We start from the raw sequence: 21,781 nt of genomic DNA on the forward strand, positions 1-21,781 counted from the left end.
TTCCTTTACAATCTTAATGCGATTTTTTAAGCATCCAATTTTTCCGTTAGCTCTGGTAAATTTAACATGTTATGATATGATATTTGTTTTAAAAAACAAGTGTTTTAATATTTGCCTTCGAGAGGATGGTGCTTGTTTGGTGTGACAGAAAAATGATTTTGTCTTAAAATTCAAATTTCCTGCGACTCCGAGTTTTGAACGTGCTTGTCATACAATTTAAAGTGCACTAATCTCTTTACCAAAGGCTGGCTCCCTCAGGCGTGATCCGTCACACTTGATTTTCTTCTCCTGAGGCGTTCACCTTTTCGCGAACTTGACGAAAACCTCAACACTCCGCTGCCGACAGAACCTTGAAAATCGGTAAGTGAGATAAAATATTTCAGCCCGTAGAAAATGAGTTTGCTCCTCATCACATATTCATGCAGCAAATCTTAATAATTATTACGAAAAACTGTAACTTTTAACACTATTAGGCGTTCGGACGGAACTTTTTTCATTGATCCTTTGCGATAAAATCTTATTTGCTCACTTGCTAGCGCTTTTCTTATTATTCATCGGACTTTGTCTCCCTTTTGCTTCTTCAAGCAATGCTGCTTACAAAAGCATGTAATATCAGAAAATGTCACAATTATCATGGTGGTGTTTATTAAAATGTTCGCGCTAAGAAAACCAATTGCGAAAATTACAAGTTGATTTACCAAAGTAGAACGGTTCACTTTTTATGGCTAAGCCAGAAAACTAATAAGTCACCAGTGTATTTGTGATTTTATCAGGTACTTCTTATCCTTTTCCTTTGGCGTGATTATTATTTTTTTTAAAATAACACAGTTTATTAAAGATCGAAGGCAGTTTCTTTCGAAATATCTGTTTCTAAGAGCGTTTCTTTTCCTTTCTGCACAACAGCTTCATCGAAAATTGACAGAAAAAAGGTTGGCAAAAGAAAAAATTAACCAGCTGCGCATAAAGCAGTTATTTTACTGGTAAAACGTTTTGATCATTGTATAGATCACCATCTTCGAAAGGGGTCAGGTTTAATTTATTGATGCTTATGATATTCTGGGAGGCATCGAGGTATGTGTATTTAATGCATCGAAGTTTAGAATTTTAAGTACTATTGTTGGATATTTGGGATAATTTGTCAAAAGATGTTTTGTTTAGACCGCCGCAACACACTCTCTTACTGAATAGTTAATATTCAGTGGCAGTGATCAGGCAAAATCTCAATTCTGATGTAAGTCTCATAATAGTACAACTGTGCCGTAAACGAGAAAGACGAGGGAGAGCATCTGACGAAATTCCTCCAGCCAGTGTTGTGGGGTAAGGAAACAAAGACGGTTAGGTTCCTATATATAACAGATTCGTTCTCGGGTTGGGTTTATTGAAAATGAACCTCGTGCAGTTGTGCAGCTAAATGCTATTCCTTGAAATAGTGGGGCGGGTATAAGGAGAAAAAGATGGGTGGGTTACAAGTCGTTAACCGGTGTGAATTCGATGTGCACGCGTGAACTGTGATGCCATTAACTTCAATTTTCAGGCGCCAGAGATCCTCGCCAGCGATTGCCACACACTCGTACTTCCATGAAGCACCTGAGAAGCCATGGTTTTTTTCACATGACAATTATACCAGCTACATTTGCAAGAAAATAAATTTGAAGACGAATCTCGTAGATACTTAGCACGAGAAGAACTGTTCTTCTTATAGGTTATATCGCACCATAACCACCACACCCCAACCCCACACACTGCTTGGGGTTATTAACTTGACCCTAACAAAACACAGCTGCTGTACGGCCAATGGTCTGATCTAATCGACACCATTTTCCGAGTCGGTGCCGTTCCAAAATTAAACAAAGGCTGGCAGCCAACATGCCAGTTATTTAAAAGTTAGATATACGTTCTGGTTAATATTGCTGAAATGCCATGTGGTTTTCTAAAGGTATGGAATCCAGGGCATTTCTTCAGGCCTTCTTGGTGATTTGCTTGGTGGTTTTAGCAGCTGAGGGAGAAAAGCACGACACAGTGGTAAGTGACATTTATGATCAATTTGAGCGGTGTGATATCCGTGTCGTGAAAGCGCGGTTTCCTTATGGCTGATGGGTTTGAATGTGCTTAACTTGAAAGCCTAGGCAAGAATCATTATTGTGAAAATCTGTTTCCCGAAGCTACGAAAGTATTACTCAACATCATGTTGATAAGAAGAAACCTCATTTACATTTATTTACTTTTAACCCTACCGTTTACCTTCATTTTGTTGTGCTCTTGAGTGAGACAGTTAACCCTCACAGTGGCTCTTTTAACCGCGAGGAACAAAATGGATTGTACACTGGAGAACAGTTGAGGGAAAGTTCAGCCAAAAAAAAAAACAAACAAACAAACAGTGTTGGATTTGGTCAAGGAATGCGACAATGGACTAGCCTTTCTACCATAGCTAATAGCTACTCGTACGCTTAAGCACTGCTATGGAAACTGGGAATAAGCTCCAATGGTTTGAGCTAGCTAGGCTCTGGAGTTGATTTCCTTACCTTTAATATTATTAGAGATTATTAGAGCGGTTTTCGTTCGAGTAATGTAAAACCATAGCCAAAGTGATCACTCTGGCCAATCAAAAAGAGCACAGACAATCCAGTTAACCAATCAAGACTCTCGAAACACACACGCCTAACCGGCAAAAGCGCGGGATTGCGAGACCGGGACGATTGGTTCTGGTTGACTTCTGATTGACTTCTGATTGGATGACAAAGTGATGCGAGCGTTCTAATCCAACGCTTTAAGTAGATGTAATAATGCATGAAGTGGATTAGTGAATTCAGATTCAAAATTTGCTTCATTTGTATTTTTCAGGAGGCTGAAGAAGAGAAGGTTTTAAGCGTCCGAGACCTTCCGGGTAAGAAAAGCTACGCATGGGAGTTTGTTGAGAATACTTTAACTAGTTAATTGCACCTAGATGAGAATGATCTTAATATTATATTAGAGCGACCATCGAGAAGGATTTCAATAATTTCCGTGATTCACACGCGAGTCATGGAAACTCAAACGGTGCCGGCCAGCGGTGCAATTCAATCTCTTGGACTGGCAATTTCGTTTTTTGGTTCCCGTTTCTCTCCTGGGAACATTGAACAACGCAATAATAATAATGCTGACAGGTCGTTCATATAATATCGTGCAAGTTATTGAACGTTAGGTCGTCTGATAATAAAAATCGTTAGAGCTGAGGCTACTTCCTGAGGGGCGATGTTACGTTTCTAAATTAAACCCGGCTAAGATGCCCTGAGTCGGGGCCACATGGGGCGACACCACTTCTCTAAAAAAGTTACTCTCTTCGATGTTTTGTCAGAAACGCTCCTAATTACGCACTTGCAACTCTCGCACTACTACTTAAATCTGGTTGTAAGTTTTGCACTTTTTGGGATATGAGTGAGGAGTGAATGGTGTCATTTTAATAACCTCAGAGAAACCTGCAGATGTTGTTTGGAATGAGTGAAACTGAATCAAACATATAAATAAACTAAAGCTGCTAAGCTGTTGCGATAAATTCACAACGTGGTTGCAATTTGCCCATAAGGAAAAAAAACAAACAAACAAAACAGCACAGATCAACATTCTGGCTAAAAACCTTCGAGGGAGAGCTGCAAAATTTGAGGATGATTCTGAAAAGATTTTTAAATGACTGACCCATCATCAGAGGACTTGTGGCTCCTGCGGAAAATAATTTTCAATTATTGTTTTTTCTTCTTCATCTTTCAGTTGAAATTGACTATGAGCCCGTCGGTTGTTTTAAAGACAAGAAGACGAACAGATTATTAGACAAGCTCGTAAAAAACTTCAGAAAAAAACAGAACTTGGGGGGCAAAAACATTTGGGTTTATTGGGAGGGTAATATGAGCTACGTCATTCAACTCTGCGCTGAGGAGGCCTTCCGGCAGGGCTACACCATGTTTGGAATGCAATATTACGGAGAGTGTTGGTCTAGGAAAGATCCTGAGAAATATTATAACAAGGAGGGCAAGTCGAGGAATTGCATCAATGGCGTGGGAAAGGCATACACAAATTATGTTTATCGCATCAAAGGTAAATAGACTGGGGCATTTAATTATATCTGGCAATAAGGCTCAGTTATGGCAAAGTGGTCTACAAGGTAAAGGAGGACTCTAATTGGCTCGCTGAGGGGTCTGAATTTTGTAATACGGACCGCTTCGTTGGACCCGCTCAGCAGTAGTTTCCAAAAGCTGCTCTTCCAAAACACTGCATATATAAAGAGATTTATTTCCTTTTATGTCTAAGGGCTAATTTAGTTCAAATTTCAAAAAGGTGGCCTTAAAAATGCAAATATATGCTCAACTTCAGAACGCGCGCTAACCGAGATGCCTTGGTTCAGGAGGAGAATTTTAAAAGAGCCAGTATGATAAATACTTTATTGAACTAGCTTGTTCGGTCTGTATTGTGGAATACTGGTGGTTATTTTTTCAAGTTTATGGTCAGAGCTGGAAGCGAGCTCCATAAAAAAAAATAAATAAGTAAATAACTCGACCAACATTTCCCCAATACGGACCTCGCGCAGTGCACTTCGTTAACCACAGCTCGAAGCTCGCAGTAATTAGCCAGTGTTACCTGTGGTCAGTAAATGTATTTAGCTGAGTCCAATTTGTAACATTTATTTTCCTAGTGAAGCCAGTCCAAATCAAAGCTCCGTCCTCGGTTTGTAATGTCGAAGGCCAGACATACGATGATGGTGACAGCATGGAGGTGTACAGAGGAGATCTGGCCAGCGGTGAATGTGAACAGTGCACGTGCAAAGAGGGAAAACTAGACTGTCACCACATTTTCCATTGTGTTCTCAACGATTCAAGTTGTGACAGTTACGTCAAAAAGCCAGACCAATGTTGTCCAGAATGTCAACGAGGTATGGTGGCGGGGAGGGGAGGGGAGGGGATTCTAATTTATTATCCATGATTTCATAGGAACATGTTATCATTAACTGTAGATCAATGTTTTTGGTGTAGTGTGCACGTGTTAACCAGTGTTACTGTAGTAGCCACTCAGTTGTGTTCAATTGAAAATCCGTGAATCGGATTGGTTCTCTTATCGTTTTCTATTTAACAAATAGTTTCTGCGTTGCCATGCGTCTGTTCAGTAACAGATTGCAGATGACGTCAAAATCTGTAAAGAACAAAACAGTGGCTCACGAACCATTACTGCGAGTGTGTCATTGATGTTCTTACAACATTTTTACGTTATCTACGATCACCGTCTTGGTTTGCTTAAGTTTCCTATTAATCAACTTGTCTTTTCAGTTGGTAAGGATAATAACTCATTAATTGGAATCTGTTAACAACTGAGTCGTGCAATGCCATAATTATTTAACTCAGATGTCCCCATTGACGCGCCTAAGTGTAAAGTGAAGGACAAAACTTACAATCAAGGTCAAAGTATGGAGATTTTACAGGACTATGGGGGTAAACAGCTTGCAGAATGCCACCAGTGCACGTGCATGGATGGAAAACTGGACAAATGTCACAGAATCTACTACTGCGAGCTAAACAAACCCGGATGTACAAACTTCATTAAATCTGCGGGCCAGTGCTGCCCAACGTGCGCCCGCGGTACGTGGCTGATAGAATAAGTTAGCTATAAAAATAATTTTGTTAAAATGTTTTTGTTTTAAACCATCAAAATAACGCTCTACTGCCCTTCGGTCGTAGAATACATTAGAAGTTACTCGCAGACCTAAGCGAAGTCAGCAAAAGAACGTATGAAAGTAGTAAAGCATTCTCACTTCAGCAAAATAGACACTCACTGCTTTGGCGGAATGAAGATATGAGAGGCAAAATTTAGTTTAGGCAAAGTCGAAGGACAGCGAGAAAGAGGGGAAAACGTTGCCGAGGGGAAGAGGAAGGGTGCAAATTTATAATTTGAATGCTTGAGCGTACTTGGCAAATGAGGTCGAAAAAAACTTGATTACACGTCTTAAATAGGCAAACGAAATCCCTGGTCACACAAAGCGTTAGAATGGGGGACGTTTCCGCGTTGGCTAGTTGGTGGAATTTTTAGCAGTGAGACTAAGACCACAGTGAGAAGCACATCCAAAAAAATTTAAATCTTGGTGAGATGTAGTAAGAGGTAGTAGTTACAATGCAGTTTGGGTGCATGTCTGATGACATTTTCCGACTGCGGACCGCAGAATCTTAGCCCGCAGTATCATTTCCATAATGGAAAGCAGATTGAACCGTCAACAGGCTAACCTGAGTGCTATTCAGGCTAACCTGAACGACATTCAAGCTAATATAACCTGAACGCTATTCAGGCTAACCTGAGCGATATTTAGACCAAAATGTAGTCTACGTACAGTCTGCAAATGCCATTCTCCGATGTTATTTCAGGCTCACATTCTTGCCAATTAGAAAAAGGTCTCATTATTTTTTCATAATATGATATCAAAATTTAAGTTATTATCTCTTTGACTCTTCAGCTATTATTTCTGCTCATTGCTTTGTAGTGTTACCCAAGCCCGCTCCTCCAAGTTGTAAGGTAGGAGGACGGAACTACAAGGACGGAGCCAGCATGGAAGTGTTGCACATGTCCTACGATCAAAAGAATGCCTCCTGCCAACAATGTAGATGCAAAGAAGGCCAAGTGGACGGATGTCATCACATCTTCCACTGTACACTTGACGACCCAAGCTGTGCGCGTTATGAGAAGCGTTCCCATGAGCAGTGTTGCCCTGCCTGTGGTATGTCAACATAAATGCTTGAGGGAGCTCAGTCGTGGCATTTGAGTTATTTTTGCCGCCAGCAAAATTGCCTTTAAGCTGAACGAAACCTGAAAATAATAGTTTACTAAGATAGAAAAACACCAAAGGGATAATAATAAACCATAAAGGAACAAGGTTGGTTAAGGATGGACATGATCAACACGGATTAATAACGAGGAACTTGAAAAATTTACCGCTACACTTTTCAAGACGCGCAAACTATGACGTAGCTCCTTTAAGAAAAATACAGATAGCTGTAGGTTCCTACAGGTAGTCTTCACCTGTGCTCGTCACGCATTCTTCTCCTTGAACATTTCGTGACGAGCACAAAGAGGCCTGAGTAGGAGGTTTCCTTTTCTGCAGCTGGTCTGGACATGTGAAATATTCTGTAAATTTACAGATGATTTTAACGAATACGGAACTGGGTATTGTTTTATGAATGAGGACATCAGAGATCACTTAGGGCCGGTTTTGAGCTCACTTCAAACAGCCTTTTATGATAAATGCCCGAGACATGCCTCGAAGGGGCTGCAACGAGCTCTCGATTCAATTGAGAACGCCTACTTTAAAATTGGATTCATTGACTAATTATATTTTCGATGAAGCGCCCCAATATCTCGTGAAATGCTTGTATGCCTGGAGGAGTGAAATGGGATGCATATGTACAGTGGAACCTCAATTGAACAAACCTCTATATAACGAATTCCGTGGTATAACAAACGATATTCTTCGTCGCTATAAAAATAACAAAACCTCCCAATAGCGGACATATTTTGCCAGTCCCTTGACCCTTCGTTATATCGAGGTATAACACTGTATTGAAAGGTTAACTTCCTAAAATAAATGGATACCAGATCGTCATGTAAAAACAGTAGTATAACGAAATATAAATAATATTAAACAAAATCAAACAAAACTTAATGTGCTATTTTTTAATATTGTTATTTTCTATATTTTCAGTTAAACTTGAGCCCAATCCGCAATCTCCCGGTTGTAAAATAAATGGCCTGCTATACAAAGATGGTGAAAGTGCCGAGGTCTTGCAGGAATCCGCTGATAAGGCCAGCATCATCTGCCAGCAGTGCAAGTGCGAAGCAGGGAAACACAGCTGCCATAAAATCTTTGACTGTGATATCCAGAAGGTAGCCTGCGAAAGATCCATCAAAATCCCTGGACAATGTTGCCCAGAGTGTGGTACGTAAGCGGAGTCCTTCCTAAGGCTGAGTTACGCCTTATTAGAATTATAAGAGGTCACGCAGCAGGGCTAAGAAGTAATATATCAAACACAAAAGATCGAGTTTGACCACATATCTAAACTCCAAGAGGAGAGTCGAAAATACGACGCACCGCGGAGTATTTTTGACAGACTTTGAGGTGTTTGGAAATGTGGCCAAACATTGTTTCGAGTGTTTGATACTGATTTTCTCAATTGAAACTAAAACTAAGGAGAAAACGGAGAAATAAAATCGTAAAAATCTATGCTTGTGATTCCAACACCCTCACGGTCATGATTTCATTTGTTTGAACTCGATGAATTATTAATGAGTTTGGGAAGACCGCTTCAAGGTTCGGCTTCAGCTAGAAGCTACGCTACGATAACGAATGAGTTGCCAGTAATCGGATACCCGTGTTTGCGCAAAAAACTCTGGGATCGTCAGGGGGCAAACATTGCAAGTCGCTAGAAGGAAATGTATGGCGAAAAATTGTTTCGACGCCCAAAAACACGGTTTTGGCAAGAGATCAACGCTTTTTCGCCGTTGTTTTATCGCGAATGGATTTTGGCAATGTGAATACATGGAAAAATGTAAGTTTTTGTTTGAATTAGACTACGAGTAGTCCCTCTTTCGCTTAGTCCGTCGTGCGTGACGCGAAAGAAATTCGCGAGAAAAAAATGGCCGCGCGAAATCCTGGGGGCTAGGAGCGCGCGAAAGGAGGGACTACCGCCTAAGCCCAAGAGTTTGCCCTTTCACGGCCGAGTGATTTTTCGGTGTAGGATTTCTCATCTTGACGTCCTCTTATTACCGCCTGTTATCAATAGCCCCGGGAGATCTGAATAAAATTGCTCTACTCTACTCTTCAAGTAGCCAGGCAAAAACATATGCCGTGAGAAGTATATCTTCGTTCAGTGTTCGTTCAGCGAAACTGTCGAAGAAGTTTTAAAAAGAAGACGGCGAATGAGGCCTCCTGTAACGATTTTCGCTGCGTCTAAAAGTTATTGCGAAAATTCCAATAGAGTTTCAACCGAGAATTTACATTATACATTATACATTATACATAGGAGATCATCCAACTGCGGTGAAGTGTTTGCCGATAGCAGCGGAAAATTTCAGGTGAATGTCCGGTGTCAAGTGAGAGTCCGGTTCAATCTTTCAAATGGACGGCAGAAAGGCCAAGCTCAGTGGATTTATATTCGCTGACTTAGACGATGCTGTTGAGCGGCGAAATCACTAACACGCTCGCAGTCGGGGTGGAGGCAGAAAGCTTTGCCAAACAAAACACTGGATAAATTAAAATCTTTCCAAAGCGCCTGTTGGCAGATTCGCAAGAACATCACGGCTTGCGAAGCGCGATTCCAACGCTTCGATTTGCTCTGGTACCGCTTCGATTTGCTTCGGTTCCAAAACATTCCTGCAAGACGTCACAGGTATCTCGAATGTTGACAACACGTTGTCAACGCTCCTAATATAAGCCAATCATATTTTTGCGTTGTGAGAGCAACGCATAATTCAAACTCTTGGGCTTAGGCGGTAGTCCCTCCTTTCGCGTGCTCCTCGCCTCCAGGATTTCGCGCGGCCATTTTTTTCTCATGGTTTTCTTTCGCGTCACGCACGACGGACTAAGCGAAAGAGGGACTACTCGTAGTCTAGTTTGAATAACCGTGAAATAAGTGATAAAATTTACTGATAAACTCCCTTTTGCTTGCGTGAGGTTTATTGTGAAATACATTGAAGAGAATATTGAAAATTTCAACTGACACGCCTGATCTCCAGAGGCTACCCGGAGCAAATGGTAGAAAAGACCCTCCGAGAAGTTAAATATAAAGACAGAAAAGAAGCTCTAAAACAGAAATCGAAAATTGTAGACGGAACTACTACCCTTTGTGTCGGGCAATTTCACTCAACCGTCAATACCAAACTTTGGAAAGCATAATCACGCACAAATGGCACTTTTAAATACAAATACTCAGAGATATTTTCAAGGAGCCACCCTTGATCTGTTATATAAAAGGAAAATCGCTAAAATACGTGCTTGTAAAAGCAAAACAAAGGCTTTGAGCAACACAGTAGCCACACAGCATGAGTCGCGCGGACTCATTTGTCATTAAATCAACCCCAGACAGTACAATGATCGCCACCGGGCTTATTTCCAGTATTATTTGTATGACTGAGCTTTCAAATAAGTCAGAAGTAACCTGTACACAACTTAAAAGGCTTTACAGGGTTATTTCCTCTCGATTTATACCTAATTAATTTTGTAATATTTTCAGACCATTACGAGATGTAAATTTCACAATAAACCTCACGCAAGCAACGGGAGTTTATCGGTAGATTTTGTCACATATTTCACGATTATTCAAACAAAAACTTACTTATTCCACATACCAACATTGCCCAAATCCATTCGCGATAAAAACGACGGCGAAAAAGCGTTGATCTCTCTCAAAAATCGTTTTCTTGTATCACAAAACAACTTTTCGCCATACATTTCCTTCTAGCGACTAGCAATGTTTGCCCCCTGACGATCACAGAGTTCTTCGCGCAAACACGGGTATCCGATTACTGGCAACTCATTCATCAGCGAGGTTCCTTAGTAACGAGATGTGCGTGATTTACAAGAAGATAATCGAGAATTTTTAAAAATAGAACGATACTACGAAGCTCAGTGTAAATTTACCTGGGAATTATTCTGTTTAACTCTTTATTAAACGTTTTTCTTTTTCTTTCAAGCCTGCTTCCACAACGGAGAGCACTTGTCCCCTGGAGATCAATGGCAAAAGGTTTCTGGAGATGAGTGTGTAACATGCACGTGCAGAAAAGACGGCACTGCAAACTGCACGAGAATGCCGGGAAGCTGTGAGTCAGGTTGGAACCCAATAAAATGCTTTGACATCACGTCATGGCAGCCATATTAGGCATATTAATTTTCTTGAAATTTGTCCCCTCGGGGCAGGAATTTTTTTTTTTAATCCTTACAATTTCTTTTGCAAAGTTATTTTGCCGTGGTACATGAAAACGATATACCAAAAGACAACAGGGGGCGCAAAAACAATCTTCACTGCGTCCGAGGAAATCACAAATCTTAATTTCCCCACTTATATAACCTGCTAAGGGTTATTTGAATCAACTGAAGGCATGAATAGAGAAATAAAGAAAATCACTTCAAGATAAAAAAAATTCTTATTCTCTTATTCTGTGTATTATTTTTTATTGCTTTTCTTTTTATCTTTCACATAAATCAGTCTTATATGGAATATCAAGGTTTAATTTTAATTTCATGTTAATTCTATTTTCAGAATGAGATGGACAGAGGCTTTGTGCAACATCAATTGTTTAAATGCATTGGATGGGAATCAAATAAATAGTGATGAAGTTCTACATCTGTAAATTAAAATTAAAATGCACTTAATGCGACAGAATATAAACCTTCAATTGAAAACTGAGTCAGTTTACTCTCGGTTGATTGATCTTAAGGAGCTCAGTCACGATATGTGAGTTATTTTGGCCAAGTACAAATTTACCTTTAAATTGAAGAAAAACTGGACATAATAGTTTATTATAACATAGAATGGCACTATGGAGACCATAATAACCCATAAAGAATTCGAAACAAGGATGGTTAAGGATGGTGAAGATATATTGACACGGTTGGAAACGACGAACTTAAAAAAATTTGGCTAATCTTGTCAAGATGCTCAAGTCGTGGCGTAGCTCCTTTAATGTGTATCACGCGAATCCCTCCATTTTGGACATGTGCTCAATGGCAAATCACTCGTTTGGATTTGACTTCATTTTTGTGGGATCATTGGGTTCCAGCTATCTCAGTTTGAGCTCTGGGCGACTGGGGATCGATTATTGTCAGTGTTGTGTTCCCAGATAAGATACTTTACAGTGATAGTACCTCTCTGAGGCAGCCCGAGCAATTCTCAAATCTGAATCTCTCGATCCAGGATTCAACCATCAACTAGACCACTGTGCCTTTCAAGAGCCAGAATAACCTGGGACTCATTGGTTCAATTTAGGACATTATGACGAACTTGGGCAAAGCAGGGAAGCTCGTCTGAAAAAGAAGCTAGAAGGCAAGAAAAAGAAAAAGAAGCTAGAGTCTCCCCATTCTTATGCTTCTTTCGTGCTTGGCAACATCCCGCGTGCATCCATAACTCGCTGGTTGCACGCTGGACGGTTACCATTTCTTAAATCACAGTGAGAATCTTAAGCTTCAATTGATTGAGAAATAACTTCTGTGGAATGCCGCGTTCGTCTAGATCGTTCACCTCTCGCCTTCTTTACAAGTTCGCCTTGCTATGTAGTTCATTCGACAGATAACTTGGGAAAATCTGCTTTTGTAGGTAATAAAGCTTAATTCGGTCTTTTAAAATCGCGCACACGCATAAGCCGGTGATAGTCAAATGTTGGGACTGCTTACCTCCTTTGAATGATTTTCGCACTGTACAAACATAGCCACTGTCATCCATTGTAAAACGAAAATTTTCATCTTTGAGCTGATATCAATTGCATGCTATTTGTACATTTCTGGCGTATTTTGCCACAAATGTACTAGAAAAATAAACCAACGGTAAAATAGCCAAGAACACTTTGTAAAACAACACGCCAGTGGACAGTTACTTGCGTTTCATCTCAGTTTCTATGTAAAAAGAATGTAACTTTATACGAAAATTATACTCCTCAGTCTGGTAATACTTCGCATTAATTTTTCAACCATGTAATCTTTTTCTGATCTGGTAAAGAAGACGTTTCAATATTAGCAGTTAAATTCGCGGTAAACGTTTGAAAAGCATTCTGATTCAACCCTCCTTGATGGAGAAACTGAATCTATAATCCTTTCAGCTCGGTTTTCTGTTGGTTTAAGGCAGTGAAATATCTAGCAGTTTATTTTCCATTCTTTACTCCAAACAATTGAAAACGAATTTGATATTTTTGTATTGTCCTAGTCAGCTTTGTTTGCAATTGTAGAACTAAATCTTCAAAACCTACGTAGGAAAGAAAGACCAGGCAAGAAAATTTTGTTAGGTAAATCGATTAAGGAGGAAATAAATTGGCTTCCATAGGAAAAAAATATTTCGTCGATTAACCCGTGATCAAAGTCTCCGGAAACGAGGCAATTAGATACTTTTTTCACACTTAACAATAGATCGGAAGAATGATTTTATTATTAAATTTGATTCATTTACACAAAAAGAGGACTTAACGTCATTCCATAGCTAAAACAAATGCAATCGAAGTGTTGACGATATTAAGAACAAATTTAAAATGGAAGGATTTTAAGCTTTCGTGCGTAGATTTACTTCAAGTACTGCTGCTAAAAACAAAAGCTTTCTTTTTCCTTACACCTGACGTCATACCTTTAAATCAATCCTTACTAAGTGATTGACTCAATGTCAACTACCTATTTTAATTAAACTCTTAAACAATATCTAGAATAACCTTCCTTCACCGGCAATTTAGCCCCACTAATTCAATCTAAGTTGCGATTCTGTCTCAATATAATTTCGGTAAATGGACCGCGTCCCGTTCAGATTATTCAAAATTAGATCACACTAATTTTATCGATGGGATATTGTTGGCAAAGGAGGCGCTTTGTTGTATCAAAAATTGCTTTAAAGTAAACACAAACCAAAAGTCTCTTGTTGACTATTAAACATGCTTAACTAAGTGCATGTGGTATCTCGGCTACTGTATCAAAATAGAACTCTCCGCTCTCAAACCACGAGTACAGTTTGAGTGAGCGGCCGTTGAAGAACGCCGCTCCGAAGGACAAATCTGAGGTAAGTTGGCAATCGTTGTTAATAATTGGTTACTCAATGTCCAAAAAACAAATGATATCTAACGTTAGAACAGACAGTTGTCGAAACCTGTTCAGATGTAATGGTTTTATAAGAAGGCCAATTCCTGTTTCCTCAAGCGTAACTAAAAAAGTCAAGAAAATGAGGATAATTAGATGAGCATATTTTTTTTCGAAACACTATTTTATCAGATTTGTTGTCGTCTTTCTAATGCAACTCAGCCGTCTTGAGCATTCGAAAACAGGTCAAAAAAGATAGTTAATGCTTATTTTCCGTCACCAACACCAGGAATATTTAAATTGTGAACAGTAAAATTACAGGGTTTATAAATCAGTACAGAGCGAGTACTGTTCCTATGTTAGCTTTTGTAGAAAAACCATTGCTTTCTCATCGAATGAGTAACAATGAAGTTTTACGTTTTCCAAAGATGTAGGAAATTATTTATTTAAAAAAAATTCAATTTCAATAGATATCAAAAGACAATACAGTGAATGTTTGTTTAAGAAGAATGTGCGTAACATTAGATTTACTAAATAAACAAAAGATATTGACTGTGAGGAAGCAGCTGGAAACCCAATGGTAAAAGGATGATTAATTCTCTACAACGGCTGAGGGTAAATGATTTTATAAAATACGAATCGGTTGATAGCGAGTGAAAAGGTTAAAAATATCCTGTCGACGGGGCAATCTGATAATTCATCCTGATCAGTACCGGTGTGTGATTCTGGCCGTAGCATGAGGCGACTAGAGGCATCCTATTGGTATACTCCCCTTCCCCGTCCCCTCTCTCCCCGTTGGATCGGCTGCTAGTCTATCACAAGTTCCAGTGAGAGCTTGTTGTCAGGCAATACGGCTAACAGTGGGCAAGGAGAGTCGCACTGTTGCAAAACAACCCTGGCAAGGCCGCAACCACAGATCTGACGCGGCTGAATCATGAGGAGTGTTGTATCAATATACCTGACTAAAACAAAGTCCTTAACCATGTACACCAGCCCGGCTGATACTCCAGAATAAAGTAAAACCATTGTCAACTGCGAATCTGTACTTAGTCCCCGATTATGGCTCCTGGTCTGAATCAAGGCTAATTTAAGTGGGAAAGGCGACTCAAAGTTAGAACAGTTTTCCAAAGAACTACAGTACTGTTCTTTTTATTAGTTATTATAATTAGCAATTCATTCATCCATTTCTTTGCTTTTAGATTCTGTTTCTTACACGACAGAACCTGCATTTCGAGTGAACCACATTCTTTTAATTCTTCTTTGAATTCTTTTTTTTTTTTTAGTTACCAGAATCACAGCAAATTGAAAATTACCACGATGGACTGCATGAAAAAAGCAGTGGTGTTCGTATTGGCGTGCATGACCTTTCTGGAAACTCAAGTAAGTCTACAGGTTATGTTTAGGAAGTGTTCTGTCTCCAATGAACTATAGTTACGGTACCTCCCTTGGGCCCCGTCCACACTGCCCCGGAGGAATTTGAAAACGCAGGTTTCACTCTGAAAAACGCATCAAATGTTTTCCGTCCACACTGCACCGGAGGAATTTGAAAACGCAGGTTTCACTCTGAAAAACGCATCAAATGTTTTCCGTCCACACTGCACCGGAGGAATTTGAAAACGCAGGTTTCACTCTGAAAACGCATCAAATGTTTTCCGTCCACACTGCACCGGAGGAATTTGAAAACGCAGGTTTCACTCTGAAAACGCATCAAATGTTTTCCGTCCACACTGCGCCGGAGGAATTTGAAAACGCAGGTTTCACTCTGAAAACGCATCAAATGTTTTTCGTCCACACTGCGCCGGAGGAATTTGAAAACGCAGGTTTCACTCTGAAAAACGCATCAAATGTTTTCCGTCCACACTGCACCGGAGGAATTTGAAAACGCAGGTTTCACTCTGAAAACGCATCAAATGTTTTTCGTCCACACTGCGCCGGAGGAATTTGAAAACGCAGGTTTCACTCTGAAAAACACATCAAATGTTTTCCGTCCACACTGCGCCGGAGGAATTTGAAAACGCAGGTTTCACTCTGAAAAACGCATCAAATGTTTTCCGTCCACACTGCGCCGGAGGAATTTGAAAACGCAGGTTTCACTCTGAAAACGCATTAAATGTTTTCAGCCCCACCGGAGGAATTTCAAAAGATCTCAAAACGCAACAATCACCGATCATTTTGGATTTGTGTTTCAGGAAAACTCGGTCAGGGAAAGCACATGAGTATCGCGACGCCATCGTTTGCGACTGAAAAGCTCCATTTTCAAAATGTTTTCCGTCCACGAGGAAAACGAAAAGCCGGCGTTTTCAAATTCCTCCGGTTTGAAGGGTGATTTCGAAAAGCTCCGTTTTCGTGACGGATTAGTGTGGTCGCTAGGCCTAACTGTAGAAATAAGGCTGCGTTTTCAAATTTCTCCAGCGTGGTGTGGAGGCTACCTTAGTCACTAGAAAATTACGTGCGCCTTTGCTGAAATATTTTTGACGTTTTCTTGAAAATTTCAGAGTCAGGTTACGTCATGCCAATTAGCAGTATAGCTGAAACGACGCGGACTTAGCATTTTGGGAATCTGAGACAGCCGAGCATAGTTCCGATCTTAGTTTCCCCATGATATCACTGTCTGGATCATGAATCAGACTACTAAGCAATTATTCCATGAGCGCGTTTTTAAGATGCAGTCCATATGCGATGATAGATAGCCAATGAGGAACTTAGCACCGGGTTGGCTATCATCTCATATCCAACAAGCGCAAGTGGAATAATTGTTTTATTAAAACGTGCTCAACATATAAAGAAGTATAATAAAATAAAAATAAAAACGCCCCTGAAAAATTACGCGCGCGCTTTCCATATTTTTAGAGCATGGTATAAGGTTCATATACCATGATGGCTAAGCCAATGAAAACTCGATGCAATTCAGGTAATTTTATCATAAAAGAAGAACTAATGCTATGTTATATCATGGGTCACTACCCTCTAATTAATATTTTGTGCGTTTACTCTGCAGGCCGATGAAGACATTCTAACTAATTCTGGTAAGTACCAAACATGTCATTTTGTATATTGATTAAATTTATTTAAAGTCTTGTACTCCGGTGGAGATTATGTAGAGAAAAGTAAGCATTAAAGATATTGGTCTTTACTTAAATTTTTACATTTCCAGGCTTATTTATCTTTTTATCCAGTCGTTGGCATCTAACTAGCAATACTTTCTTAACTTGCAGAAAATGGATTTCGTTACAAATATCTCGGCTGTTATAAAGACAAAGTTCCTTCTCGAGCGCTGCCAGTACAGTTGAAAAGCGCCAAAAACTTCATCAGATGGAAAATTGATGGCTATAACTTTAAAAAAGTAATCGACGTGTGCGCGGACCGCGCGCGTGCCCGCGGGCTGTCTCTGTTTGGTGTGCAGTTTTGGGGGGAATGCTGGGGAGGAGAACAAGATGCGCGTTACTATAGATACGGCAGGGAATCGCGACCTAAAAGGTGCTTCAAAGGAATAGGGGGGTCTTGGACTAACGCTGTTTATAAACTCATTTGTAAGTACAAATAAGCGAAGTTTACTATATAGTTTGCCTTCTATATGTCAGTGATGTTGTTCTCTGAAGGAGTCGAAACGTTCCAGGGAAGAATAACTTCTGATCAGTGTCAAAACCTGCTTTTACCGTATCATTTAACCCGCTGTACGTAATTCAAGGAAATACCATGTACGGATCTTACGAGACAAATCACTAACAGCTATCATTCACGATCATTTCATGGAATTAAAGCAAAAGTCGACCTATAGCTATATTAATATTGTTCAAGGAAATACCATGTACTTATCTTACGAAACAAATCCCTAACAGTTATCCTTTACCATCATTGCATAGAATCAAAGCAAAACTAGATAAAATCTTTCAAAAGGAAAAGCCAGCCTCTATTGCTTCATGCTCTTTACTTTCAACCTTAAAACGCAATTACAACGGCCAAAGAGGAAAGGTTAGCTCTTGTGGTTTCATTTCGTTTCCGATTAATGGCCAATTCCATCTATGAGATGCGCCTGAGCGGAATAAGTAATTGTATGGGTCGCCGGACTGGATATTCTTTTTGATGAATACAACTACCATGATTCACGCTTGCCGGTTAGTCTCGTAGAAGGAATTAGCCATTGCGAGACAATAAAAATAATTGCCTAGAGAAAACATAGGTTGCGATTTTTTGAGGCGCAGATGGAAGGAGTAAACACGTATCTTTCTCAACGCGTGGGCACCAGCAGCTGCAATTCGTGGCTTTGCGGCCCCGGCTACGCCTGTGCGTGCATTCCGTGCAAACTAGAGCCAAAACAAAAAACCTAGCCTAAGCATATTCCGAGCGTTCAAATTTTTTCACCACTGTTTTGTCAATAGTTATGTCAGCTAAAAGCGTACTGACCTTTGATGTCATCAATTTTATTTACAGCAGAGTGCAACGTCAAGGATGTCACGTACAAAGATGGAGATTCTTTCTACATACCTCAGAACCCAATTCATTATAATGACATTGGCTGCAAAGCATGTTCATGTGATCGAGGCGTCACAACCTGCCCAAATGAGGCAAAATGTGACGTCTTCTCTAAAGTTCCCTGCGAGAAGCTCATCCCTGCTCCCCAGGGAAAATGCTGTCCAACATGCGGTGAGTTCATTTGATGAGAAAGAAGGGGCGCAATCGCCACATGGTTCAGTAGTAAGCTCGAGTCGGGCTCGAGCTGTCCAGATTCGATCTCTGGCCAGGTTCTCGTGTTGTGCTCTTGTAGTAGAAACCCCTTAAGAACAAAACGTTTTTCTATCACAGAGCGTCCCCCTTTTCATCTGAAGTACAAATATATTTCCGGGGAGCGAAATTCCGTTAAACGCTAGCAACGAGACTATATTTGAAACCAAAGCAATCGTGCGAAATTAAGTCTTGCCAGCTACTCAGGTACGGTTAAGCCTGAGCTGGTTATGTTTACTTTCATGTTGGTATTTTATCCATGGGGAGGGCTATCACTAGGGTAATTTTCAACTTGATGATACTTTTTCCTTTCAGCTTGTTATCACAAAAACACTTACTATAAAGACGGTCAGACTTGGGTCAACAGACAACCAAACGATTGTTTTCAGTGCACATGTGTCGCGAAGGAAACAAAGTGTGAGGTGGTAAAGTGCCCTGGGAACTGCCCCAATCCTGTTTACGAGCCTGGAAAATGTTGTCCAACGTGTAGTAAGTAAAAGAGGAACCTCTGAATTGTGTTTTCCTTTCTTTTTATCAACGCATGGGGGAACTTTGTTTGGGGTATGTCTGTGAGTTGTGGATTGACGGATCCACACGGATTACACAGATTTCCCCCACCCCCCCCCCCTCCCCCGCCCTCCCCGACCCACCAGACCTGGGTCACTTAGAGTAGAATTTCATGTTATCTACGATTTCAATAAGGGTCTTCGTAATTTACTCTTAAGAGAACGTAATGTATAGCCGGAAGGGATGAGATGATAGAAGTTATTAGGAATCAAGTCATGAACAGTCTGAAACAGCTCCAATAGTGTTTGCTGAGTTCAAACCCGGATCCCTTCTCTATGTCCTGTTTTCAAATTCATATTTGTCGTTTGTAATCCGTGTCAATCTTGTAAATCTTCTGTTGTATCCTTTTATTTAGGGGAAACGCCATAGGTTTTCCTTTTCAAGATGTACCTTATCGTTACTAATTTTCGTGGGACTTAATTTTCGCGATTTTCGCGATCTTCAAAAAAATCGCGAAATTTAATACCCGCGAAAAAAAGTTCTCGCGAAAATTAACCACGCGAAATTTAATACCCTGCTATATTATTCTTTAATCAACGTTAGCGCCAGTTTATTACAAAGTTATCTTGTCCGTGTTCTCTATTTATGTTTCGGCGTTCGAACTCTCTTCGTCTGAATTAATATCATCTGCTTGCAGCAGTTCATGTAAGACATCCTTGGTGCAGTCGTCAATCTATCCATTTGTTATATTGTAGATCAGTGTCCTGGCAACTTTCGCGAAATTTAGTTCCTTTTAAAATATTTTTTCGGCCAAATCGCGAAAATTAAGTCCCCCGAAATATGCCCGTTCCATTTTCGCGAAATTAAGTACGAGCGAAAATAAGTAACAATAAGGTACTTTTTCTTGTATTCTATTTTCATCATCTTGAATAAAACACGTTGTCATCTTGTTATCTTGTCATCCTCAACCATCTTTGTTCTTTTATGGTTTATTTGTATCCCTTAGTGTTTTTCTATCTTAGTAAACGTTATTTTCAGGTTTATTTTAATTTAAGGGTAATTTTACATGGCCAAAATGGCACAAAATACCGTGACTGAGCTTCTTTAAATGTCATTATTTTCTTTTTATCAATTCTCTCTCCAGGACCCGGTGCACCTGTCACTGAAGCCTCGTTCACGCTACCTGAAACTACTACCAGACTCCCTCCAGTATTTCCGCCTTTCCCAGGTTTCCCTGGTAACCACAAACGAAGTCTGAAGATGAAGAAAAGGAACAAATGGAGTTACAACTAATAACGCTAAGGTTTGTCGCTAGCATGCAACTCTTTGTGATGCAGATAGATGCCACTGAGGGTTCTAGTGCGAGAAAAGATAGGAAGGAAGAGGGTAACCAGGCCGCTGTTAATGTTCCAAGTCATGCACAACATCAGTCTTCTCTAAAAACTAGATTGTCTCATCCATTGAAATTCATCCCGCTCCCGAAATCCTGTAACACATATAAATATAGTTTCTGGCCAAGAGCTATCATTTATTGGAACAATGTTCCTTTTGATTACCTGGGATAGATCTAGAGGGGGGTTGGTACGGGGATGGGGGGTCGGTCGATCTCCCTAAATTACGCCGACTTGGCTTCAGAATGCCGGAAATCCCATTTCTGACGACCTCAATTAAAAACTTTTTCGGGGTTCGATGTCCCCGGGGGACCGGGGGGATACAGGGGATGGGATACTGGTGGATACAGGGTCGGCGGGACCCCCTTCTCCAAAATCCTTTATCCGCCCCAGATTTCTTATCATACACTTCTCCACAAAATTCAAGATGACCATCTCTGACGACCGTTTTATTCAGCTTTCCCATTTATTTTTGTATTAAATTTGTTTATTTAATCTTGCACATATGTCACTGGGTGATTTTCCAAGACTCCAATGTAAATGTGAATTGTACTTTCGTCATCTGTGGATCGCGGCCCTGGAATTCTGATACGACCTCCAGCTGATGGTGTCTGGCCGACCTATCATGAAAGTAAAAAGAATCCTCTTGCAATTTTTCACATCTTGTTGCCGCCCATGTAGCTGTTCGACTTGAGATTAACAAAGGCCAGTAGAAAAAGAAAACAGAGTTTTGCCTTCAAAATAGATAAAAATGAGCCAAATTTTGAACGGATGGCAAAAGGCACGCGGACGGTTTTTAGCCGTTCAAACCGATACCCTTTAGTGTACGTTTTCGCGTGAGAGGTCACAAATGTTATTTTTAGATTGACTTCTGCTAATTCACCTCCTGACTGTATTTATAATCGTTATTTGTTTTTTCACTGATTAAGTTCTGGCAAAATCTCAGAAATTATTTTGTATTGTTTATAGCCGACTATGCCTTACCTTTTTCATTTATTCCTGGGAAATACACGCAAAACCTAATTCCAGATATGTCTAAAGTTTCAACCTGTTTGACATTTTGTTATTTTTTCAGTTGCAGGAACTGCGTGCGCCTATGCTAAGTGAGGAGGAACTGGGTTCAATGAAACGGAAAATATATACCATTAAGTACTTTACGCGTCGATGTTTGAAGAAAACAGTAATATTCCAGGGAGCAGTCTCGTTTTACTGCCCAAAAGTTAAAAAAATTAAATCATTAAAATTTGAAACAATTTGTTTGTTGTGTGTGAATGAGACATTTCTTAGTGGACGCCTTATAACCCCCATGGATGGGACGATGAGGATTAAATGAGTGAAGGAGACAAAAACTTCTCAAACTCATTACCGTGAACTCATCAAGTTTAAACATACT

The 21,781-nt window shown here is 40.1% G+C and overlaps 2 protein-coding genes across 3 annotated transcripts; both read left to right on the forward strand.

The window, feature by feature from the left end:
* The first annotated feature begins 217 nt into the window (after nucleotides 1-217).
* Nucleotides 218-11,416, forward strand: LOC145488354 (kielin/chordin-like protein). Of its 2 annotated transcripts, none has more exons than XM_081467199.1 (10): nucleotides 218-360; nucleotides 1,937-2,022; nucleotides 2,842-2,884; nucleotides 3,745-4,068; nucleotides 4,664-4,900; nucleotides 5,367-5,600; nucleotides 6,494-6,727; nucleotides 7,709-7,942; nucleotides 10,696-10,830; nucleotides 11,262-11,416. In XM_081467199.1, exons 2-10 carry the CDS (start codon nucleotides 1,939-1,941, stop codon nucleotides 11,264-11,266), a joined length of 1,530 nt encoding a protein of 509 aa, XP_081323325.1. In that variant the 5' UTR covers nucleotides 218-360; nucleotides 1,937-1,938; the 3' UTR covers nucleotides 11,267-11,416. The 2 variants fall into 2 exon arrangements, with proteins under 2 accessions (XP_081323325.1, XP_081323326.1); XM_081467200.1 differs by lacking the exon at nucleotides 218-360 and adding an exon at nucleotides 771-1,071.
* A 2,861-nt stretch (nucleotides 11,417-14,277) lies between these two features.
* LOC145487957 (uncharacterized) lies at nucleotides 14,278-21,597 on the forward strand. Its single transcript, XM_081466725.1, has 8 exons — nucleotides 14,278-14,348; nucleotides 15,052-15,148; nucleotides 16,767-16,794; nucleotides 16,984-17,298; nucleotides 18,200-18,412; nucleotides 18,806-18,979; nucleotides 20,142-20,300; nucleotides 21,464-21,597. The coding sequence occupies exons 1-7, from the start codon at nucleotides 14,278-14,280 to the stop codon at nucleotides 20,288-20,290; spliced, it is 1,047 nt and encodes a 348-aa protein (XP_081322851.1). The 3' UTR covers nucleotides 20,291-20,300; nucleotides 21,464-21,597.
* The last annotated feature ends 184 nt before the right edge of the window (nucleotides 21,598-21,781 follow it).

This window comes from Orbicella franksi, chromosome 5, assembly GCF_964199315.1.
Source record: "Orbicella franksi chromosome 5, jaOrbFran1.1, whole genome shotgun sequence".
Taxonomy (NCBI): Eukaryota; Metazoa; Cnidaria; class Anthozoa; order Scleractinia; family Merulinidae; genus Orbicella; species Orbicella franksi.

Excerpts from the sequence above, each read along its gene's own strand:
- LOC145488354 (XM_081467199.1), top strand. The coding sequence starts at position 1,939 with ATGGAATCCAGGGCATTTCTTCAGGCCTTCTTGGTGATTTGCTTGGTG. Across the intron at positions 2,023-2,841 it reads GAGAAAAGCACGACACAGTG|GAGGCTGAAGAAGAGAAGGT; the intron begins GTAAGTGACATT and ends TGTATTTTTCAG. Across the intron at positions 7,943-10,695 it reads ACAATGTTGCCCAGAGTGTG|CCTGCTTCCACAACGGAGAG; the intron begins GTACGTAAGCGG and ends TTTTCTTTCAAG.
- LOC145487957 (XM_081466725.1), top strand. The coding sequence starts at position 14,278 with ATGTGCGTAACATTAGATTTACTAAATAAACAAAAGATATTGACTGTG. Across the intron at positions 17,299-18,199 it reads CGCTGTTTATAAACTCATTT|CAGAGTGCAACGTCAAGGAT; the intron begins GTAAGTACAAAT and ends TTTTATTTACAG. Across the intron at positions 18,413-18,805 it reads AAAATGCTGTCCAACATGCG|CTTGTTATCACAAAAACACT; the intron begins GTGAGTTCATTT and ends TTTTCCTTTCAG.